This window comes from Xyrauchen texanus, chromosome 44 (genome assembly GCF_025860055.1).
Source record: "Xyrauchen texanus isolate HMW12.3.18 chromosome 44, RBS_HiC_50CHRs, whole genome shotgun sequence".
NCBI classification, from domain to species: Eukaryota; Metazoa; Chordata; class Actinopteri; order Cypriniformes; family Catostomidae; genus Xyrauchen; species Xyrauchen texanus.
The window spans coordinates 9320369-9343436 of record NC_068319.1 but is presented as its reverse complement, the minus strand read 5'-3'; the positions used below and the strand labels follow the sequence as shown (position 1 = coordinate 9343436).

The following is a 23068-nucleotide window of genomic DNA, read 5'->3' as shown; positions in this document are numbered from 1 at the left end:
ATCAGCTTCAAACTGGGTGTTTGAAACCAACATACAAAACCACTGCCACATTTGTAAACAAAGATGTGTGTAATTGGATGTTTGACACAAAACCTTGTAGTAACTAGGACAAAAAGCCTCCTTCTCTCATTTATCATATCTTAATATAATAGTGTTTTCCAAACACTACAAAACACTGCAAAATAAATGTGCACCTCTATACATAACAGGCATCATAACATAATTGTTGGAGAAATGGCTGTGTAACGTTAGCAGGAGGAGGCAGACGAGGGGTGAGCATCTAAATGCGGGTTTTTATTGAACAAAGTGAAAACAAACCAGACTGGAAAAAAGGAAATGTCCACGAGGGGAAAAATGAAACCAAAACATGAAAACATCAAGGGTATATGAACTGGGTGAACAAGGCAAGACATCTACTTCCAAACATCCACAAACAACGATCGACAGAGACTGAACAAACAACCGGGCTTAAGTACAGAGGGATTGTGAAGATCAAACAACAAACAGGTGAGAACAATGATTGAGTGCTGGCAGTGATGAGGGCCGGGAATTGTGGGAGTGTAGTTTATGACAGGTGACAAGAGAAACACGGGGCAGACAACAGGGGATCGTGACAAAACCCCACCTCTAAGGAGCGGATTGTAGACGCTCCTAAAAAAGAAAGAAAAAATACCCAAAAAACTAAATCGTTTTTGGCAGACCAAGGAGGGCACAGGGGCAAACAGACAGTCCAAGGGGCAGGCAGACAGTCCAAGGGGGCACAAGGGGCAGACAGTCAGTCCAAGGGGGCACAGCAGGCAAGTGGGCAGTCCAAGGGGGCACAAGGGGCAGACAGGCAGTCCAAGGGGGCACAGAGGACAAGCAGGCAGTCCAAGAAGGCCACAGGATGGGGCCGTGGGAGGCTCAGGAGGTGGAGCCGAGGAGGCTCAGGAGACGGAGCCGTGGTCAAGCAGGCAGTCCAAGAAGGCCACGGGATGGGGCCGTGGGAGGCTCAGGAGGCGGAGCTGAGGGAGGCTCTGGAGGTGGAGCCGTGGAAAGCTTTGGAGGCGGAGCCGGGGGAGGCTCAGGAGACTGAGCCGTGGTAGGCGGAGCCGTGGAAGGCTCGAGAGGCGGCGCCCTGGGAGGCTCGGGAGGCTACAGGCGCTGACTCTGGGACGGTCGAAGGCTACAGGCGCTGACTCTGGGACGGTCGAAGGCTACAGGCGCTGACTCTGGGACGGTCGAAGGCTACAGGCGCTGACTCGCTGACCGTGGCAGGCGTGGGCTCTGGCTCGCTGACCGTGGCAGGCGTGGGCTCTGGCTCGCTGACCGTGGCAGGCGTGGGCTCTGGCTGGAGACTGGGGAGCAGAAGCCTTTCCTCTTCCTCTTCCTCTTCCTCTTCTTCTTCTTCTTCTTCTTCTTCTCCTCCTCCTCCTCCTCCTCCTCCTCCTCCTCCTCCTCCTCCTCCTCCTCCGGGCGGACGAAGCTGGCAACGCTGGCTCGTTGGCCGTGGCAGGCGTGGGCGTTGGCTCGCTGGCCGTGGCTGGCGTGAAGGAACGAGCCATGGAAGGCTGGGGGTGACCACTGTGGGAGGAGAGGTAAAGCCCTCTTCTTCTACTCCCGCCATGAACGGCGAGCCGCAAACTTGCAGTGTCTCCTCCACGAAGTCGAGGAGCATCCAGTGCCGAGTCGCCGGTGGCAACAGCTCCTTTAGCGAACTGTGGAGATTTGCCCTGAAGAACACCACCAGGGAGTATTCTGGGAAGTCCGCTACATTTGCCAGCTCCAGAAAGTCGCGAATGTGATCCTCCACTGGACGGTCCTCTTGTTTGAGGCAGAGAAGTCTATAGTTCGCCTGTTGAACCGCTAGATCCATCGTGGTTGATCGTTCTGTAACGTTAGCAGGAGGAGGCAGACGAGGGGTGAGGATCTAAATCCGGGTTTTTATCTAACAAAGTGAAAACAAACCAGACTGGAACAAAGGAAACGTCCACGAGGGGAAAAATGAAACCAAAACATGAAAACATCATGGGTACACGAACTGGGTGAACAAGGCGAGACATCTACTTCCAAACATCCACAAACAACGATCGACAGAGACTGAACAAACAACCGGGCTTAAGTACAGAGGGATTGTGAAGATCAAATGACAAACAGGTGAGAACAATGATTGAGTGCTGGCAGTGATGAGGGCCGGGAATTGTGGGAATTGTAGTTTATGACAGGTGACAAGAGAAACACTGGGCAGACATCAGGGGATCGTGACAGTCTGCTTGTTTGGGTTTTGCTTACGATAATTGGAAACGTATTCTGTCTTAAGTTTATCACAGCTGCTAGGTAACCGTGTGTTTGTCAAACGATAAAAATAAAAGGCAGGAAATCCCTCACTGAACACACACAGTTCTGTTTAACTTGATCAGAGTTATCTCAGATGCTTATTTATATCAAATTAAAATCAACTCTAATTGGAAGGAGGAATTCCTAAAGAGGGACTAGACAAGAAATTGTTTTACTTGATATTTTTATTTTGTTTATGAAGAATGACTGAAACTCTTTTTGTATTTTTGTTTAAACTATTCTTCGACTTGTACAGTTGTCATCACCTTGCTGTTACAGATTCTGCCTGTCTCTTTCTGCCATTTTCCTTCACAGGGGCTTTTTTTCTCTGCATATACAAGTACATCGAGGCTCTAATTGAGTTAATCTTTTCATTTGTACAAACTGTATTTTAAAAAATAATTTTGTGTCTTTGAAAGTGAGTGGGTTGAAAATGTCAAATGTAAATTTCACTGGGAAAAATGTAGACAGCTTTATAATTACTGGATTTGATCACCTGCAGAACCTAAAATTCCTCGGATTCCTTATTTTAATTACCTACATGCTCATATTGCTTGGGAACGGCATCAATCTGTGCATCATTTTGACGGACAGACGTTTACACAAACCAATGTACATATTAATCTGTAACTTAGCTGTTGTCGACATAATGTTCTCCTCTACCTGCAGCACAACCATGATTTCAGTGCTTCTGGCTGACATTAAAACAGTTTCATATTACTCTTGTATTTCAAGGATGTACTTATTTCATCTGTGTAATATCACAGAGTGCATGGCTCTCTCTTTGATGGCATTAGACCGACTTCTTGCGATTAGACTTCCGTTAGGGTATCACAGCATTGTAACAAATTCACGAACAGTTCAGCTTATTTTGCTGACTTGGCTCATTAGTTTCATTGTAATGGGGTTTGTAGCATCTGTGGTAGATGGTCTTCCATACTGCCAGCCTGTCATCAGATATGTGTTTTGTGATTATCCTTCTATAGTCAGAGCTGCTTGTGTCAACCCTGAACCCTATTTTTTCTTTCCAACAATGCTTAACCTGTTGTTGATTTGTGGACTGTTCCCATTTATTCTGTGCACTTATGCTGTGCTGGCATATAGTGTGACCAAACTCTCCAACAACTCAAGCAAAAAGCAAATGATAAACACATGTTTGAGTCACCTCATTGTTTTGTTCAGTTTTTTTGCTCCAAAACTTGTCTCTAACTTACTTACTCGAATAGGAGTTGTGCTAAATTTAACAGAGCGAAATGCAATATTGATTGTTGCCTCCCTTGTTCCTTTACTAATAAACCCCACTGTATATTCCATCAGGACTAAAGAGATCAGGAAACGATTAGCAGGTGTATTTTTGTGTAAAAAAGTTATACCAATTCATCAATAAGCTTTTTTCATCAGGATTATCAAAGTAATTTTATTGTTAAATTTTCATTGCTGATTGTGAAGATATTGCAAATCAATTTGTGTTGATGATTCTCTTGCTCACTTTAGAAAAGGCACAAGAGTAGATAACTATTGTATTCTATGTTTTCCAAAATGAAGTAAAAGGAAGGATGGAAAAACATTCAGAGTTCTGCTTATTTTAAAATAACAGTATTGGGAGTTAATAAAGTAATATACAGCAAAATGCTTTTCTATAAACTGACATGCTTGTTAAAAAAAATGCTTTTGTAGATACTTTGATATATTTATTATTTTGTATATTTCTATCTGAGCATTTGATGTGTGAATAATAATAAATAATAATGTTATTAAACATGAAATAAAGAAGCCTGCTTTTTCTCAGTCTCAATGAAAACATGAAATATTTGTATATTAATTATATTAAAACATCTGTGTATTGGGATCTAAGGACTGCACATGGGGTTGTGGGATCATTATATACTCAACTGAGGTTTTTTTTTTTTTTTTTACTTAGAACATGAATGGAATTGCTAAGTATCCTGGTATAAAATCGGCACTGCTGTTTAAAACGTATGTAATTTTTCCAATGTTAAAATGATTTCTCGTATACCAGCTTAAAGCTCTGAAGGTGCTTTTAAAGATTTCTTGTTTCAGTGGCATACCCAAAATTAATGCTAAAACTCGACCAAAAAAAATTTATATAATTTTTATAATTGAATATCAATTATAAAAATTGATAACTCAATCAGAAACCAAATGATCAGTACATACTTGAGTCATCTTATAATGCACGAAAGGTGGTCTCTGTGTTATTAACTTGAATAATATTTGTGTTAAATTTAACTAAGTGAAATTCAATAATGATTGTTGCCTCTCTGGTTCCTCCCCTTATTAACCCCACTGTTTATTCCATCAGGACTAAAGAGATCAGGATATGATTAGAAGATGTATTTTTATGCAAACATTTTTGACACATAGACATAAATTTTTATGCAAAAAAAAATTTCTTCAGACCAATGTGTGAGTTGTGCTTCTTAAGCTGTCAGAACTCTCTTTTCCTCTGTTAAGAGTTTTCTCCTCTAGAGTCAGCGTCTGAGAAACCTCTGACTCTCAAGATGGGTTTTTTTTTATGGCAGTTTCTTCTCTAAAGAATTGAGGATCTGCAGGCTCTGTCTGTCTTGCAAGCCTGCTTAGATTTTGCCCAATGTCTAAAGCAATATTGCACCCTCATCCTGACTACCTGCCTGAGGTTCCTTCTCGACCGTACATCCGGTCACTCTCTAAGCCTTCTGCTCCCTACCGTTTACAACACCGGAGCAGGAAAGACTTCACGAACTGTATCCAGTCCGTGCCCTTCAGAGTTATGTCCACCGCACTAGCCTGTGGCGTAAGTCAGAGCAAATATCCGTTTGCCATGGGGGCTGCAACAAGGGGGAGGCCGTCACCAAGCAGACAATGTCACTTTGGTGAGGGATGCTATTGCCCTGGCCTATGGCCAGGGCCGGACTGGGACACAATTTCAGGCCGGGAAATCCTACACCCATCTAGGCCATCCTATGCACCCAAATAAAATTTTGAAACACGGACAACCTTGCACCCCCTAAATTACATTTATTTCACAGTATGACCATTACATAAAAACATAAACAACCAACCTAGAAGTAAAGCAGTCCTGATATCAAATGGGTCTGCACATAACGTCCTGTGCACTGCAATTACAACTGCAATAAATAATGTTATGAGATTGATGTTTTAAATAAATGTTTGAATATAAAAAAAATGCAATACTTAAACATTAAACTAAACCGCCAATAGGTGGCGGCAAGTGACCGTCTTAATTACGGTCTATGCCACCACCGTAGAGTGGTGGTGGCATAGTGGTAGAGTGGTGGTGGCATAGTGGTTAAAGCACAGGGCTGGTAATCAGAAGGTCAGAGGTTCTAACCCCACGGCCACCACCATTGTGTCCTTGAGCAAGGCACTTAACTCCAGGTTGCTCCGGGGGGATTGTCCCTGTAATAATTGCACTGTAAGTCGCTTTGGATAAAAGCGTCTGCCAAATGCATAAATGTAAATGCATAAATGTAATTAGTGAGTCATTCATACAAAAGATTTGTTCAAAACGCTGAATCATTCAGTAACAAAACACGGCGCTGCTGTAGCTTTCCTTTGGAACTATTTTGTCGGTGAAATAGAACAAAAACACTTAATATGGTTTGTGTCTAAAATGTAAGTAACTTAATAATAAATATTAACTACGCTACTTGTTTATTGAACAATAAATTCAATGTAACATTTTCAATCGTGTTAATATTCAGCAAAACAGCTCCCTTAGTTGTGTTATGTTAAACTAAATCATATGTTATAAATAAAAAAAACAACAATTAGAATTTTTACCTCAGTACATTGCTTCTGTGAGTTTTCTTTGTGCACTCATTTGTTTTGATTTCTCCACGAATGTAACGTTAGACGGGTGCTGCTCGCATTTTCTGTTTAACCGTTTGTCTGAGGCGTAAAGTCGAATCGTAGCCTTGCCACTTTTTATTGTTATTAATATTAATAATAATTTTATTGAATGACGAATTCAAAAATGATCACTGGTAAAGGTAGTAATATAAAATAATAATAATACATTTAAAAAAAAAACGCTGGCTGGCAGCAGGCCAACTTAGTCGCCAGGCCAGCGGGAATTGTCCCGGTGCTCCCGATGGCCAGTCCGGGCCTGCCTACGACGCACACGGTCATGCTTCGCCAGTAGGGATCAGGGCTCACTCTACCAAAGGGGTCGCCTCCTCTAAAGCCTTGGCTAGAGGTTCCCTCTGCAGCCTGTTTGTGGTGCAGCAGGCTGGTCCTCCCCGCACATATTCATATGATTTTTGGATGTTCATGCCACTCCGGGCTCTCACGTCCTTGAGTCAACATCACAAGCTCATGTCTGAGACCTCTCGAGCTCTTGTGAGCACAACTACACAACCGTAAGTGGTCCGGACACCCACAATGCGGCAGCGTGGGTATTCTCGTTCCCAAAGTGCTAAATCAGCGCAGCATCAAAGTGTAGCTTTTTGATAGGGAACGTCTCGGGTTACTTAACTGTAACCCCTGTTCCCTGATAAAAGCTGAACGAGATGCTGCGCTTCATTGACGCACTGAGGATGCCCCAGGACTGCTCTTCAGACAAAATACCTGACGATGCACCTGTGACGCATCTATTTATAGCCCTGCTACAGGTGCATCCTATGATGTCACCAGCAGAGGCTATAAATTCTAGTCAATTTCATTGACATGTTGCGCACATATTCACAGCTGGTCACTCCTAAAGACATTCCCAAGACGCTAAATCAGTGCAGCATCTCGTTCCGCTTTTATCAGGGAACAGGAGTTACAGTTAAATAACCCAAGACGTTACTTCTGATGGCTGATTGTGATGATATTGATGTTGTTTGATAATGTGTTTGTTGTTCTCGTCCTCATTATAAAGACTGAACCAAACCTTTAGTTATGTTGAAACTTCGTATTGTTTGTTGTCAAAAGGAAGAGAAATAAGGGTGGAAAAAAATTATTATGACAATATTGGAAGAAATTAATAATATCCATCCATCCATCCATCTTCAACCGCTTATCCGAAGTCGGGTCGCGGGGCAGCTGCTCCAGCAGGGGGCCCCAAACTTCCCTATCCCGAGCCACATTAACCAGCTCTGACTGGGGGACCCCGAGGCGTTCTGAATTCCTTAACATTGCAATATATGTTTATTGCTCTTAAAATTCCAAAATAAAAGACTATACAAGTGCAAAGTAATGCATTCTTAGTCAGAGGTAGCATTCAATAAAACCTTGAAGCCTTGAAAACACATAGGCCTAGCTTACTGAAAAAAGTGCATCTTGTAATTCTTCTTTCAGATTAAAATATCAACAACTTGATGTCTAGCATTCAATAAAAAAATAAAAAGGTCACCCAAAATACTTGTTTAGAGCAATTGAAAGAATACAGTAACCAATGTAAACTTGAGGGTTTTAAGCTAATACAGAAGTGCTTTTCCAACAAAAAATTAATAAAAATTAACAGCGACAGTGGGAGCCAGCAGCCTGTCATGGCGTTCTTCCTGAACCAACAGCATTGAACATTTATGTTGAAAACACATAGTCCTAGCTTACTGAAAAAAGTGCATCTTTTAATTCTTCATTCACATAAAAATAACAACAACATATAGTAGTAATACACTCTGCCACTCACCTTTTTCTTAAACTCAAAAATAAAATTCAAGTAAAAGTGTACAAGAGCAAAATAATGCATTCTGATGTCTAGCATTCAATAAAAAAATAAAAAGGTCACCCAGCCACCCTTTCTTAGAGCTATTGAAAGAATACATTAACTATTGTAAACTTGGGGGCTTTAAGCTAATACAGAAAGTGCTTTTCCAACAAAAAATAAATAATGAAAATAAACATTCAGAATTCAACATTTATGTTGAACATACTGAAAAAAAGCATCTTCATTCACATGCAAATAACAACTTACACTCGGACACTTTCCTTTCACCTTAAGAATACTGTGTGCGCGCGCGGCGCCTCTTCAGGTGCTGGTGCATTGCCGTGGTGCTAGAATGGAAGGCCATCTCCATTTTGCAAAGACGACATATCACGGAATTGTTTCCTTTAATGTAAAAGAATTCCCATACTTTAGAGGAACGAGTGCCTTGCACTTCTAATAGTCTGAGGAGCCACTCGTGTTGCTACTACTCTCCGTGCCGTCATCTTTGTTTTGGGTCATCGATGACGTCGACGCGTTGTCCCAGCCCTATTTCCTATGCACTCAGTTAGTCTTCTGTTTATGTAGTTTTGCGTAATTGCATTGGGAGACCACAAGAGGGTAATATAACATTTATGGTCATGGGTAGGAAAGGCATGGTTTACATATTTTAGAGCTCCTTGACACAAACAGGATGAGCTGATGCGGCGCAGCAGATGGCAGTCCAAAGTTATTACGATTTTTTACTTCTTCATGAATGAACAAAGTGACATTGATGAGTTTGCAGGTTAGTGTATGAAACTGGTGTAACTTCACAAATTGAATGATTAGAAATGGTGACATATATTTTGCAATTTCTCTGTATGTAGCCTTGAATAGGTCTTTCATTCAATCAGTCAAACCATAAAACGATATACCTGTAACTTAAAATACATTGTGTAGGCTTTAAGAAAGACACATAGACACAATATATTATCCAGTGATGGCTAGAGACAATCATCGTTGTCCTTTTAATTGAAATTTAATTGAAACCTATACAAGTTGTGCTTTGTGGCACTGCAGAATTTTGACGCTTAGCATTGTCGGTATGTGCATACCTTTGTAGAAAATAATTGTTACGAATTTTAGAACATCATCAGCCAGACATGTCTGGTGTGCAACCTCCTTTCATTTGCACTGCCACTCACACTTTACCAAAGTTGTATTGAGAAATATGTTTGAAAAGACAAAGACTATTGTGCCAGGAGTAGTCCTATTTATATCTGTGGGGGAAAATTCACAATATTATCAGGCCCTCGTCAGTCTCTGCTCCCTCTCTTCCACGCTCCAGTTCACCTGAATATTAATTATGCTCACCTGATATCCATTAATCATGTCATCATGTCACTCTTTTTCTAGTCTCGTTTGGACCTCTCATGTTGTTGCCGTTCCTTCTGGTGATAGATTTCAAGTTAATTTCTCCAGCCATTGTATTTCCAACGCTGTTTGTTTCGTTTCATGATTGTTTTGTATCCAGTTCATTTTTTTTAGTTGATACCCCTGTTTTCTTTGTGCACCCTGGTGTTCATTAATAAAACCTGCATTTGGGTTTCCCACTTCTGTCATTCTCTTCCTCTGAGTGTAACAAATATATATATGGCATTAATCATTGGGGAAATCTTCTGCTTGTAGATGCGTGAAAAATGAATCTATACCTATCCTATTAATTGTCATCTGGATTTTGGACTAAATGAGATTTCACTGTGGGAAGACTACCCTATTCAATGCTGCAAAAACAGAAAACAATGAAAAGAATTGACAAAAATAACTTGTTATAATACTATTCAGGGATGCAGGTTGGCTCTGTTTTTGTGGAATGAGGGGACCTACACTATATTAGGCAGGTGGTTGTGGCTGATCAGTGTATATACTGGCTACTGATATATATATAGAACTGGATTGCTGACGCAATCAGTACACTGCCAGCAGTTATGAATGGTGTTCGAGTGGCCATATTAGTATTCCCCAACTGTCATAGAGCCTCAGTGACTGATAGCTGATATGGCCACAATTTCACCATCTCTGACCTCCATATATAACATTCACATTTCGCCCCAATTTACAATTGTGATTGACTTTTAATTTGCTCTTTATGAATAATATTCACTGCAAGGGAGAAGATACCAGATCGCAGATCGCATCAGAGCATACAGCTGCCCCAGCGTGCAGCTTATCAGTGCAGCACAAAGGATGTGGCAAAACTGTCAACAATTTGTAATGCAAATAGGAAAAGCTGTAATATATGCTTGTTATAGGGTGACAACACATTTGATTAAATTTTTTTGTATTTATAATTATTTTCCAGAATATGCTAATGATGAAACTATTAATGGTGGGTTAATTTGCTCTGTAGAGTAAAATTGCCACACACACACAAAAAAAAATATCTGGGTTTAGGTTACATTCACTGGTTCAAAAATATACTTTTTCATAAGAAATAAATGCTCAATGCTTTGCATTGCTGTGTGAGCAGAAGAAGATACAGCTATAAGAAGATTACAAATATTTTTTAATAATAATAATAATAATAATACTGTTGTTACATTAATTATGGATCCAGTATGAATAAAGGATAATATCATGTCTGATTTTATGCAAACTAGCACAAACAGATGGTAAGTAGACTGCTGATTAAGTGTAATAGATTTTTGCAACATCACAGGAACATTTACTGTGTGTTTATATGTGTGTCATATAAAACCCATTTAGGCTAAACCTAGCGTATCAGTTTAATTTCATCCATCTTTGTGTGGCTTTCTCCCTCTCTCTGTCTGCACTCCTACTGTGTGTGTGTAAATAGAAAGAGAGAGAGAGAGAGAGAGAGAGAGAGCAAGCGCTCTGATCTTAATCATTTATGCCTATCTAGCTAATATTTTCTTACTAATATAAAAACTGAAACAAACTTAAAAAAAAATGTCTGTACTAGAAGTAATGTTTTTTCATTCTTTCTTACCACCATGGGTTTGCATGTGCAATGAACACTTTGACAGTTATTTTTATGCAAAGTTTCAACATACCCATAATTTGTTCTCTGGAGATTCCAGACAGACTGTAAAGATTGCACTGATAGGAAACCAAACCTGAGAGAACTCTCACTAACCAAATTACCCAAAGTCACAACACCCAGAAATGTAGATACTGACACGAAGAATCCCACAAACAAGTAATCAAACAAAGTTATTTTTGTGATGTCTCTGACATTTAACCTACATTCTGAATGATGAAGATCAATACATTTCTAAGAGTAATTAAGATTGGAAATTCACATTATATGATTTGATATTACCACTTCTGAACTGTATTGTAGATATAGATTTGGGTTCAGTAATACTTAAAGCATATAAACACATTTTGTTGAAAATAGCATCAGTATCGCTAACATCCCTAACAATATTTCGTTTTATCAAGGAATAAATTTTATAGGTGATTGGCAGGGGTGAGAAGTTTTCTCTTTTTTCCACTTATAGCTGGAAAGGCTCTGTCTAAAATTAAAGGGACAGTACACCAAAAAATTACAATTCTGTCATTATTTTCTCCTCAAGTAATGCTAATAAAGTTATTTTTCCTTAACCATGGAACATAAAAGGAGATATTTAGCAAATTTTTCAGGCTGCTCTCTTCCATGCAATAAAAGTGTGTGGTGAGTCATACTGTCAAGGCCCAAAAAGGAAAAAAGTATAATAAATAGTCCATGTGACTTATGCATTCTATAGCTTTGAATACTCTCTAACTGAAATAATTTTTTAGCAAGTAAAGTGATCATAACATTCACCATACCTGTGTTATGGATGGACAAAACACTGGATACAATTACACACTCACACACACACACACGTACACATACCATAGTGATGTCCAAAGTTTGAGACTACATCAAAAATATACTTCACTGCTGTCAGGACGCATACAGGACAGATTAGCATTTACACCTCAAATGTGATCTGGTCACATGCGTTTTTGACCGCATTCGTATGTGGTTTTTGTGATCCGATCACTAAACGTTTGTATTTAGAGCTGACCAAATGTAATCGGATCACCCGAAATGCATCTTAATACCAAGTGAAACAGGGTCATTGAAGCCTAATGCCATATTCAGATTCATTATAGTTGTCAGTTGAGGACATTATTTTTATGCTGTGTTTGACAACCATGGGAACTCATATTAATGCTGCTGTTCTGCTTGATGCCGTTCTTAACGATATCTTTGATATGCAGGATTTTGGAAAAAGAGGCTGCTGCTCAGTCTCATGGAAGTTAAAATGGAAAATCGCTTACCGCTACTTTTAATGAACAATAATAAATAAATAATACGTTTAAAAAATGCTAAATACAAATTCAACTACTAGTGGTCTCAGACTTTTAATGCCACTGTATACACACACATTCTATATACACTCACTGAGCACTTTATTAGGAACACCTGTACACCTTCTTATTCAAGTAATTATCTAATCAGCCAATCATGTGGCAGCAGTGCAAAGCATAATTTCATGCAGATATGGGTCAGGAGCTAGCTTCAGTTAATGTTCACATCAACCATCAGAATGGGGGAAAATGTGATCTCTGTGATTTGGACTGTGGCATGATTTTTGGTGTCAGATGGGCTGGTTTAAGTATTCTGTAACTGCTGATCTTCTGGGATTTTCACACACAACAGTCTCTAGAGTTTACTCAGAATGGTGACAAAAGCAAAAAACATCCAGTGAGTGTCAGTTCGGCAGATGGGAACACCATGTTGATGAGAGTTCAACAGAGAGTTGTCAGACTGGTTCGAGCTAACAGAAACTCTACGGTAACTCAGATAACCAATCTGTACCATTGTAGTGAGAAGAAAAGCATCTCAGAATGCACAACACATTGAACCATGAGGCGAATGGGCTACAACAGCAGAAGACCACATCAGGCACTTTATTAGGACCATAGTGTTCTTAATTAAGTGCTCTGTGTGTATAATTTGTCATTCTTACACTGTTTATAACTGTTAATTGATATACTAATGACATTATTTAAATAGTTTTATGGAGAACTAAAAGGTTGATGCAAAATTGTGCACTATGACTAGTGTGTTATCCAATGTACACTCACCTAAAGGATTATTAGGAACACCTGTTCAATTTCTCATTAATGCAATTATCTAATCAACCAATCACATGGCAGTTGCTTCAATGCATTTAGGGGTGTGGTCCTGGTCAAGACAATCTCCTGAACTCCAAACTGAATGTCAGAATGGGAAAGAAAGGTGATTTAAGCAATTTTGAGCGTGGCATGGTTGTTGGTGCCAGACGGGCCGGTCTGAGTATTTCACAATCTGCTCAGTTACTGGGATTTTCACGCACAACCATTTCTAGGGTTTACAAAGAATGATGTGAAAAGGGAAAAACATCCAGTATGCGGCAGTCCTGTGGGCGAAAATGCCTTGTTGATGCTAGAGGTCAGAGGAGAATGGGCCGACTGATTCAAGCTGATAGAAGAGCAACTTTGCCTCAAATAACCACTCGTTACAACCGAGGTATGCAGCAAAGCATTTGTGAAGCCACAACACGCACAACCTTGAGGCGGATGGGCTACAACAGCAGAAGACCCCACCGGGTACCACTCATCTCCACTACAAATAGGAAAAAGAGGCTACAATTTGCAAGAGCTCACCAAAATTGCACAGTTGAAGACTGGAAAAATGTTGCCTGGTCTGATGAGTCTCGAGTTCTGTTGAGACATTCAGATGGTAGAGTCAGAATTTGGCATAAACAGATTGAGAACATGGATCCATCATGCCTTGTTACCACTGTGCAGGCTAGTGGTGGTGGTGTAATGGTGTGGAGGATGTTTTCTTGGCACACTTTAGGCCCCTTAGTGCCAATTGGGCATTGTTTAAATGCCACGGCCTACCTGAGCATTGTTTCTGACCATGTCCATCCCTTTATGGCCACCATGTACCCATCCTCTGATGGCTACTTCCAGCAGGATAATGCACCATGTCACAAAGCTTGAATCATTTCAAATTGGTTTCTTGAACATGACAATGAGTTCACTGTACTAAAATGGCCCCCACAGTCACCAGATCTCAACCCAATAGAGCATCTTTGGGATGTGGTGGAACGGGAGCTTCGTGCCCTGGATGTGCATCCCACAAATCTCCATCAACTGCAAGATGCTATCCTATCAATATGGGCCAACATTTCTAAAGAATGCTTTCAGCACCTTGTTGAATCAATGCCACGTAGAATTAAGGCAGTTCTGAAGGCAAAAGGGGGTCAAACACAGTATTAGTATGGTGTTCCTAATAATCCTTTAGGTGAGTGTATACTGCCAGTAGAAAGACATTGTATATTGTTCTAAACAAACTCACAAATTTAGTTCCTTGCATGACTGCAAGGAAACCATGAAGTGTCTGTCCCAATAAAAATACAAAAAAGCTGGACATCACACACATCTCTTTAACTGGATGAAAATCTCAGATGGTATATTATGTGCACAGCATATTTCTAAACTTCTTTGATTTGAAATACAGATATTTTTTAGGAACAAAGGAATTCCTAAAAAAAATAGGATTATAATTAGTTTCACATTTATTCCCAAGAATTAATACAAATTTTGTTTTTCTGTTAAAACTGTTCTTCAATTTTTACAGTTTTTATCTTCTTGCCAGGACAGATGCTGCCTGCATCTTTCTTCCATTTTCCTTCCTAGGAGTTTTTTGTCTGTGTATACATGAGTACATTGCAGCTCTAATTGACTTTGGCATTTCATCTGTACTTACTGTATTTGAATATAATTGTGTCTGTGTTTGGGGGTTGGCTGAAAATGGCAAATGAAAATTGCACTGTAGACAGCTTTGTAATAACTGCATTTGATCACCTACTGAACCGAAAACTCCTCGGATTCCTTATTTTAATTACCTACATGCTCATATTGCTTGGGAACGGCATCAATCTGTGCATCATTTTGACGGACAGACGTTTACACAAACCAATGTACATATTTATCTGTAACTTAGCTGTTGTCGACATAATGTTCTCCTCTATTTGCAGCACAACCATCATTTCAATGCTGCTGGCTGAGATTAACTGTTTCATATTACTACATATTTCAAGGATGTACTTATTTCATCTTGGTGATATCAAAGTATTCTTGGCTCTGTCTTTGATGGCATTAGACTGACTTCTTGCGATAAGGCTTCCATTGAGGTATCACAGCATGGTGACAAATTCATGACGATTTCTGCTTATTTTGCTGACTTGGCTCATTAGTTTTACTATAATGGGTGTTGTGACATCAACAGTAAACAGTCTTCCATACTGTAAACCTGTCATCAGATATGTGTTTTGTGATTATCCTTCTATAGTCAGAGCTGCATGTGTCAATCCTGAGCCCAGTTTTTATTTTAATTTTCCAGCAATGTTTAGCTTGTGGTTGATGTGTGGACAGCTCCCCTTTATTATGTGCACTTATGCTGTGCTGGCATATAGTGTGACCAAACTCTCCAACAACTCAAGCAAAAAGATCAATGCATTTTTGAGTCACCACATTGTATTGTTCAGTTTTTTATTTATCCCCTTTTCTCCCCTATTTGGAATGCCCAATTCCCACTACTTACTAGGTCCTCGTGGTGGCGCGATTACTCACCTCAATCCGGGTGGCGGAGGGCAAGTCTCAGTTGCCTCCGCTTCTGAGACAGTCAGTCCGCGCATCTTATCACGTGGCTTGCTGTGCATGACACTGCGGTGACTCCCAGCACATGGAGGCTCATACAAATCTCCGCAATCCACACACAACTTACCACACGCCCCATTGAGAGCGAGAACCACTAATCGTGACCACGAGGAGGTTACCGCATGTGACTCTACCCTTCCTAGCAACCAGGCCATTTTGGTTGCTTAGGAGACCTGGCTGGAGTCACTACACACACCCTGGATTCGAACTCGTGACTCCAGGGGTGGTAGTCAGCATCAATACTAGCTGAGCTACCCAAGCCCCGTTTTGTTCAGTTTTTTTCTCCAAAACTGGTCACTAACTTACTAGATGTAGATGCAGATGTATTTTGGGTAAAAAAAGTTGTACCATTCATCAATAAGCTTTTTCATTAAGTTTATCAAAATAGCTTTATTGTGTTAAATTTTCATGGCTGATTGTGAAGATATTGCAACCCGATTTGTGTTGATGATTCTCTTGCTCACTTTAGAAAATGCATGAGAGTAAATATGTTGATAAATATTGTATTCTCTGTTTTCCAAAATGAAGAAAAACGAAGGATGCAAACATATTTAGAGTTCTGCTTATTTTGAAATGACAGTAGGAGTTAATAAAGTAATGTACAGCAAAAAGTTTACTTGTATGAAGTGTAACACTGTTGAGCAGCTCATCCAACCCAGCAAAGCAAATGCTGTGATTTTGGTGTGGGACTATCTATTTGTACAACCAATGTAAGATGGGGGAGTTTTCTGGAAACTGTTTGAAAAAAAGTGATTATTTTTGCAATTTTACTTGGTTATGCTAGTGCAGTACTTTAGCTTTAAGAAGGAAAATGTTCAGAGGTATACAATAAATACTTTCTACAGTCTTGACTAGACTGAGCTTTTTTTTAGGTTTTCTTTTTTGAGGGGCTGTGGCTCAGATGGTAGAGTGGGTTGTCCACTAATCACATGGTTGGCGGTTCAATTCCCGGCACACATGACTCCACATGCCGAAGTGTCCTTGGGCCAGACACTGAAACCCAAGTTGCTCCCAATGGCAGGCTAGCACCTTTCATGTCAGCTCTGCCATCATTGGGGTGTGAATGGGTGAATGAGATGCAGTGTAAAGCGCAATTCACGATCGTATTTTATCAAACTACACAATGATGACTTATAGACATTACAGTTTTATCTTATGTTAAAGGCTGATCTTCTGTAATGCTGCTTTGAAATGATGTGTGTTGTGAAAAGCGCTATACACATAAAAATGACGACTTGAAAATGACTTGACTGAGCTGTAATTAAATTCAGCTGAGCTTAACAATATAAAATAGCAATAGAAATAGCAAATTTTTTTATATTTATGTGCACTGTAATACCATATATATATATATATATATATACAGGTGAAACTCGAAAAATTAGAATATCGTGCAAAAGTTCATTAATTTCAGTAATTCAACTTAAAAGGTGAAACTAATATATTATATAGACTCATTACAAGCAAAGTAAGATATTTCAAGCCTTTATTTGATATCATTTTGATGATTATGGCTTACAGCTTATGAAAACCCCAAATTCAGAATCTCAGAAAATTAGAATATTACATGAAATCAATAAAAAAAGGATTTTAAATACAGAAATGTCGGCCCTCTGAAAAGTATAATCATGCATATGTACTCAGTACTTGGTTTGGGCCCCTTTTGCATTAATTACTGCCTCAATGCGGCGTGGCATGGATGCTATCAGCCTGTGGCACTGCTGAGGTGTTATGGAAGACCAAGATGCTTCAATAGCGGCCTTCAGCTCTTCTGCATTGTTTGGTCTCATGTCTCTCATCTTTCTCTTGGCAATGCCCCATAGATTCTCTATGGGGTTCAGGTCAGGCGAGTTTGCTGGTCAATCAAGCACAGTAATACCATGGTCATTGAACCAGGTTTTGGTACTTTTGGCAGTGTGGGCAGGTGCCAAGTCCTGCTGGAAAATGAAGTCAGCATCTCCATAAAGCTTGTCTGCTGAAGGAAGCATGAAGTGCTCTAAAATGTCTCGGTAGACGGCTGCGTTGACTCTGGACTTAATAAAGCACAGTGGACCAACACCAGCCGATGACATGGCTCCCCAAACCAACACAGACTGTGGAAACTTCACACTGGACTTCAAGCATCTTGGATTGTGTGCCTCTCCATTCTTCCTCCAGACTCTTTGACCTTGGTTTCCAAATGAGATGCAAAATTTGCTCTCATCAGAAAAGAGGACTTTGGACCACTGAGCAACAGACCAGTTCTTTTTTTCTTTAGACCAGGTAAGACGTTTGACATTTGAAGCCCATGTCCAGGACCCGTCTGTGTGTGGTGGCTCTTGATGCAGTAACTCCAGCCTCACTCCACTCCTTGTGAAGCTCCCCCACACATTTGAATGGCCTTTTCCTGACAATCCTCTCCAGGCTACGGTCATCCCTGCTGCTTGTGCACCTTTTTCTTCCACACTTTTCCCTTCTACTTAACTTTCTATTAATGTGCTTTGATACAGCATTTTGAGAACATCCAACTTCTTTTGCAATTACCTTTTGAGGCTTTCCCTCCTTGTGGAGGGTGTCAATGATGGTTTTCTGCACAACTGTCAGGTCAGCAGTCTTCCCCATGATTGTGAATTCAACTGAACCAGACTGAGAGACCATTTAAAGGCTCAGGAACCCTTTGCAGGTGTTTAGCTGATTAGAGTGTGACACTTTGAGCCTACAATACTGAACCTTTTCACAATATTCTAATTTTCTGAGATTCTGAATTTGGGGTTTTCATAAACTGTAAGCCATAATCATCAAAATGATATCAAATAAAGGCTTGAAATATCTTACTTTGCTTGTAATGAGTCTATATAATATATTAGTTTCACCTTTTAAGTTGAATTACTGAAATTAATGAACTTTTGCACGATATTCTAATTTTTCGAGTTTCACCTGTATATATATATGTGTGTGTGTTAGGTGATGTTAATAAACAGTACTTGAACAATTTTCATTCAATAATTTCCCAATAGAGCTAATAACAACAAAATCTATTAGCTTATTCAATTATGGCATTAGTGTATTAAAACCTTGGCATCATTGTGCTCTAGGGGGGATTGTTCATGTATTAACTAGAGTATACACACTGCAGATTAATAAGGTTGTCAATCCACTTTTGAGTTTTTAAATCCATTCTGTACACACAAGAGTTTGGTTATATATGGGAACTGAGTTTTCATTGAATCTGTGAAATATGGCTGAAACTGTAGTGTGTAAACTAGGCCACATTGTGTCCACCTTGTTAATATAAATGTTTTCATATTAAAATTACATGATATTTTATTTAAGGTATAGACACTGCGGCCTAGCGTTTACCAGGCACACATTGGTGTATCAGACATACAGATGAGAATCAATAAACCAAGAAGTAGCTGATATATTTTGATCCATTACAATTTACTATTTGCAAAACACTGATAAACCACTAGTCCAGTCTACTATACTTCTGAATTAAATGTTTGACCAGGTTGGTGGAAACAGTATAATTTAACATAATTTCCACCCATCTAGCTTACATTTTTTACTCAACACAGAGGAGGGCTACTCAATTAGGAAGGCATTAGAGGTGTGATGTCATAGGTTTGCATGTCACCAAGTGTCTTGAATGCTTTGACAGTTGTTTGTCTGCAAAGTATCAACATATTTGCTTCATGTCCTTAATTGTTCTCTGGAGATGCCAGACAGACCCTAAAGATTGCACTGATGGGAATCCAAACCTGAGAGAATTCTCACTGAGTAATTCAGTAAATGACCAAACACCAATTAGTGTAGATATTGACACCATGAAAGCCACAAACAATGCAAAACCCTTGTGGTCTGATGACATAGACAGAAAAAATAAGAAGTTATTGACATTTAATCCTTGTCTGTGTAGGGCTATCATATTGTATGCCTGGAATCAAGCAACTTTCATAATCTTATGTAAAAGTAGTGAATTTTCAGTTGGCCTTATGTTGACAGAACAATGATCTCAGGACCATTTAAGTGAATTGCAAAAACTAAAAGTTGATTTTATTGGTCAGATAAGTAAGTGACCATGTACACCATCTAAAAGAATGTGATTATGTGGACATGTTAACACATAAGTGCATTCTAACTGGGTTTTGAGGAATGTGCATGTTTGTGAACAGACTGTATAACAAACATCATAGGATTGAGACTAACAACAAGTCAACACTGTGCAAAAAATGTAATATTCCTGGAGGTACAGTGTGAAAAGCAATGTAAAATCTCGATGGTCACTCGCATAAATTAGTTTTACGTAAGAGGGCAATCTCACTATTGCAGTGCGATTCCACTGCAGGTCATGATAGAAAGTTAAGAAAGCAAACACAGCAACAACTCTGGAATATCTGCAAATAACGCGAGCAACAGGGAATAAAATAGTGAAGTCTTCTTGAGATGCCATGTTTGTTATTTACACAAGCATTGCAGGGAAATTATGTTGCTGTGGAGAAGGCTACTTACTGGCAAAGCCGCTTATACAGTGCATGTAAACCAAAACGCTGCTTTCTCACAATAAGCCGCATTCTGATGTCTATGTAAACTTAGTCACTGTAGAAAATGTTTTGTTATGGTAACACAAAAAATGTCCTTGATGTGGTAACATCTTAATTAACTTTCTTTGTTTTGTCAAAAATAGTCAAAATATTATATCATATAACTGAATCAACCTGATTACATTAGGTTGCACCAACTAAAGACATTTTAAAGTTAGATCAGTTAGAAATTGATCCTTAAGGTAATATCGGTACATGTTAACACTTTTTACAGTGGATTTGCAAATAACCAAACAAATAAGAACACTTAATTTAATGTGCATTCAGTTTGATGTTTAAAAGATATATATAAAGTTTTTAAAAATACACTTGACATAAGCCTGATGCAGTCATCTAGTACAGTGCAAAGGCTGTACAATGTGTATAGCTAAAAACAATATGCTAATGTATGGGTGAGACCTTCGTAAGATCAGGTAATGCTGGCCTCAATGAACACAAAGCTTCCACCTGTTTCAGTTAGGCTAAGGAATCTTTCTTCATATGTTATGAGTAGCATTTAGCCCCTAAAGCCCTTCCCCTCACCCACCACCCCCCATGCAAAAAACTTACATGGCTGTATACTGTTGTAGCGAACACTATATAACAACCGGTAATACATGGTCAACACTTAGAGTATAGAGTCAACATACCAGGTGCACACACATTTTCTATATATCTGATGTCCTGCTGTTTATTGATGTCTTGCTTAATGTCATAATTTCAGCCTTTTGTTTGTTGAGATTACTTTTTTATATTTTATGTCATTATTATTCTTTTTTTGGCTTTACTTTTTTTTTTCAAAGGTGTCTTGTCTTTAACAGATATTGAGAATAGATTTTCTGAAACAGACAGTTAATTGACATTTATTATGTTCATATTATAAATGACTTATTTGCTGATCTCTGCAGACATTTGCGAAATGTTACTGAAGAATTTTACGACAATCTCTGAGTTCATCATTGTGGGCTTTCCTGGACTCCATCAGGACTACTATGGCCTTGTATCTGTCATTTTCTTCCTCGTCTACACAACAACAGTGGCTGGGAACACTCTCTATCTGGCTTTGTTTGTCAGTTCCGAAAGCCTCAGGAAGCCCATGTATATTATCCTTGCAAGCCTGGCACTCTCTGATATGTGTTTCTCCACTGTTGCATTACCTAAGATCATATCAAGATACTGGTTTGATGCTGGAGCAACCCTCTTTCACGTTTGCTTCTTCCAAATGCAGCTAATCCACTATTTTGGGACATTAAACTCGTTGATAATGATGATCATGGGTCTTGATCGCTATGTGGCTATTTGTTACGCTCTGAGATACCCAACTATTATGACTAACCACACTACCTACATTCTAAACATCTCAGCTTGGGTTACTGCCATGATTGCTCCTTCTATAGCCACTCTACACACTCTACAGCTTCCCTATTGTGGTCCTAAACTTATAGTTCAATGCTTCTGTGACCACATCTCTATAACCAGCCTGGCCTGTGCAGAGAACACCGAGCAGAAGTTGGTGGCTCTGTGCGTGGCACTAATTGTTCTTCTTCTCCCTCTAGCCTTTATCATTTACTCATATTTTCACATCATAGCATCCGTGATGAGGCTGTCAAACTCACAAAGTCGCTGGAAAACCTTTGCAACTTGCAGCACACAGCTGTGCATTATTGCACTGTTTTATGTACCTCGCTGTGTTGTGTATATCTCCAGCTTCTTGCGATTCCAAATCAGCACAGATTTTAGAATACTCCTTACACTACTGTACAGCCTCATTCCACCCCTGATAAATCCCTTAATTTACTGTTTGCGTACTAAGGAGATCAGACAGATTTTAAGCAAGTGGGTAAAAAGGCAGACAGCGATGAGGCAGTCACCAAGAATTAATGTTATTACTTTGTAAAAGACTGAAGCCTGTCCTGTAAGAGATTAGTATGTTATTAGAGCATTTCAATATCTAATATCAGCAATCTTATGTTCTGTGGTGTTTTGTATTTTATTAACATGATGATTTCAGTGAAATAACAGTAATTTTTGTTTGTCTGCATAACACTGTAATGAACTACTGTTTTTCTATGATCAGTTTAATTCATTGTTGTGGCAAAGTATTCCACTGAAATCTGGTGGTCCCAATACAAGCCTGGGCATGAAAGAAGGCAAATATCTACTCGATTACAATGACTGACATTTTTAAACACTTTTGGATGTTTATTAAGTATATCAAAAATGAAATGGTTTCTGAGAGAGTAATCTTTTTTGTACAGGAGTGCCATAATCTGTAGTACCCATGCAGTTATATATGGTATGCTATGTATAAATATGAAAAACTACAGTTGCCCCCCAAAAAAATTGACACTTAAATCACACTTTTTTTGTATTGCTTTAGATATCAAATGGCATCCACAAACAAATGCTAGACCTTTTCTCAGGTCTAGTAACTCCTTTGCAATTTCTGCAATTACTTCTAACCAACTGACCATTTGGTGAATATTTTTTTGGATGTATAAAGTCAGTTCTAGCAGAGTAACCAAAGGTGTAGTTCGTAACAGTATCTATTGGGTTGTCACGATACCAAAATTTCATTGGTCTGTACCAATACCAGTAAGATTATATTAATATTTTACTGGTATTGGTACATAATATTAAATACTGATAATATTGAAAATTGAACACCCATTTTTAGCCAATTTAAAAAGTGAAATATCAATGTAAATAATAAATTAATACAACTGCACGTTTCCCTTCAAGTGTTTTTTTCAATTAAGTAAACCATTTTCTTTAAGGTAGGCCCAAA

At 39.1% G+C, this 23068-nt stretch overlaps 2 protein-coding genes and 1 pseudogene across 2 annotated transcripts; all 3 read left to right on the top strand.

Moving 5' to 3' along the window:
• The first annotated feature begins 2749 nt into the window (after positions 1 to 2749).
• LOC127636363 (olfactory receptor 6N1-like) lies at positions 2750 to 3703 on the top strand. Its single transcript, XM_052116813.1, has one exon. The coding sequence runs from the start codon at positions 2750 to 2752 to the stop codon at positions 3701 to 3703; it is 954 nt and encodes a 317-aa protein (XP_051972773.1).
• Positions 3704 to 14809: 11106 nt separating this feature from the next.
• LOC127636362 (olfactory receptor 10G4-like) lies at positions 14810 to 16198 on the top strand (annotated as a pseudogene).
• Positions 16199 to 21199: 5001 nt separating this feature from the next.
• Positions 21200 to 22177, top strand: or30bv1 (odorant receptor, family 30, subfamily BV, member 1). The gene has a single exon (XM_052117996.1). The coding sequence runs from the start codon at positions 21200 to 21202 to the stop codon at positions 22175 to 22177; it is 978 nt and encodes a 325-aa protein (XP_051973956.1).
• The last annotated feature ends 891 nt before the right edge of the window (positions 22178 to 23068 follow it).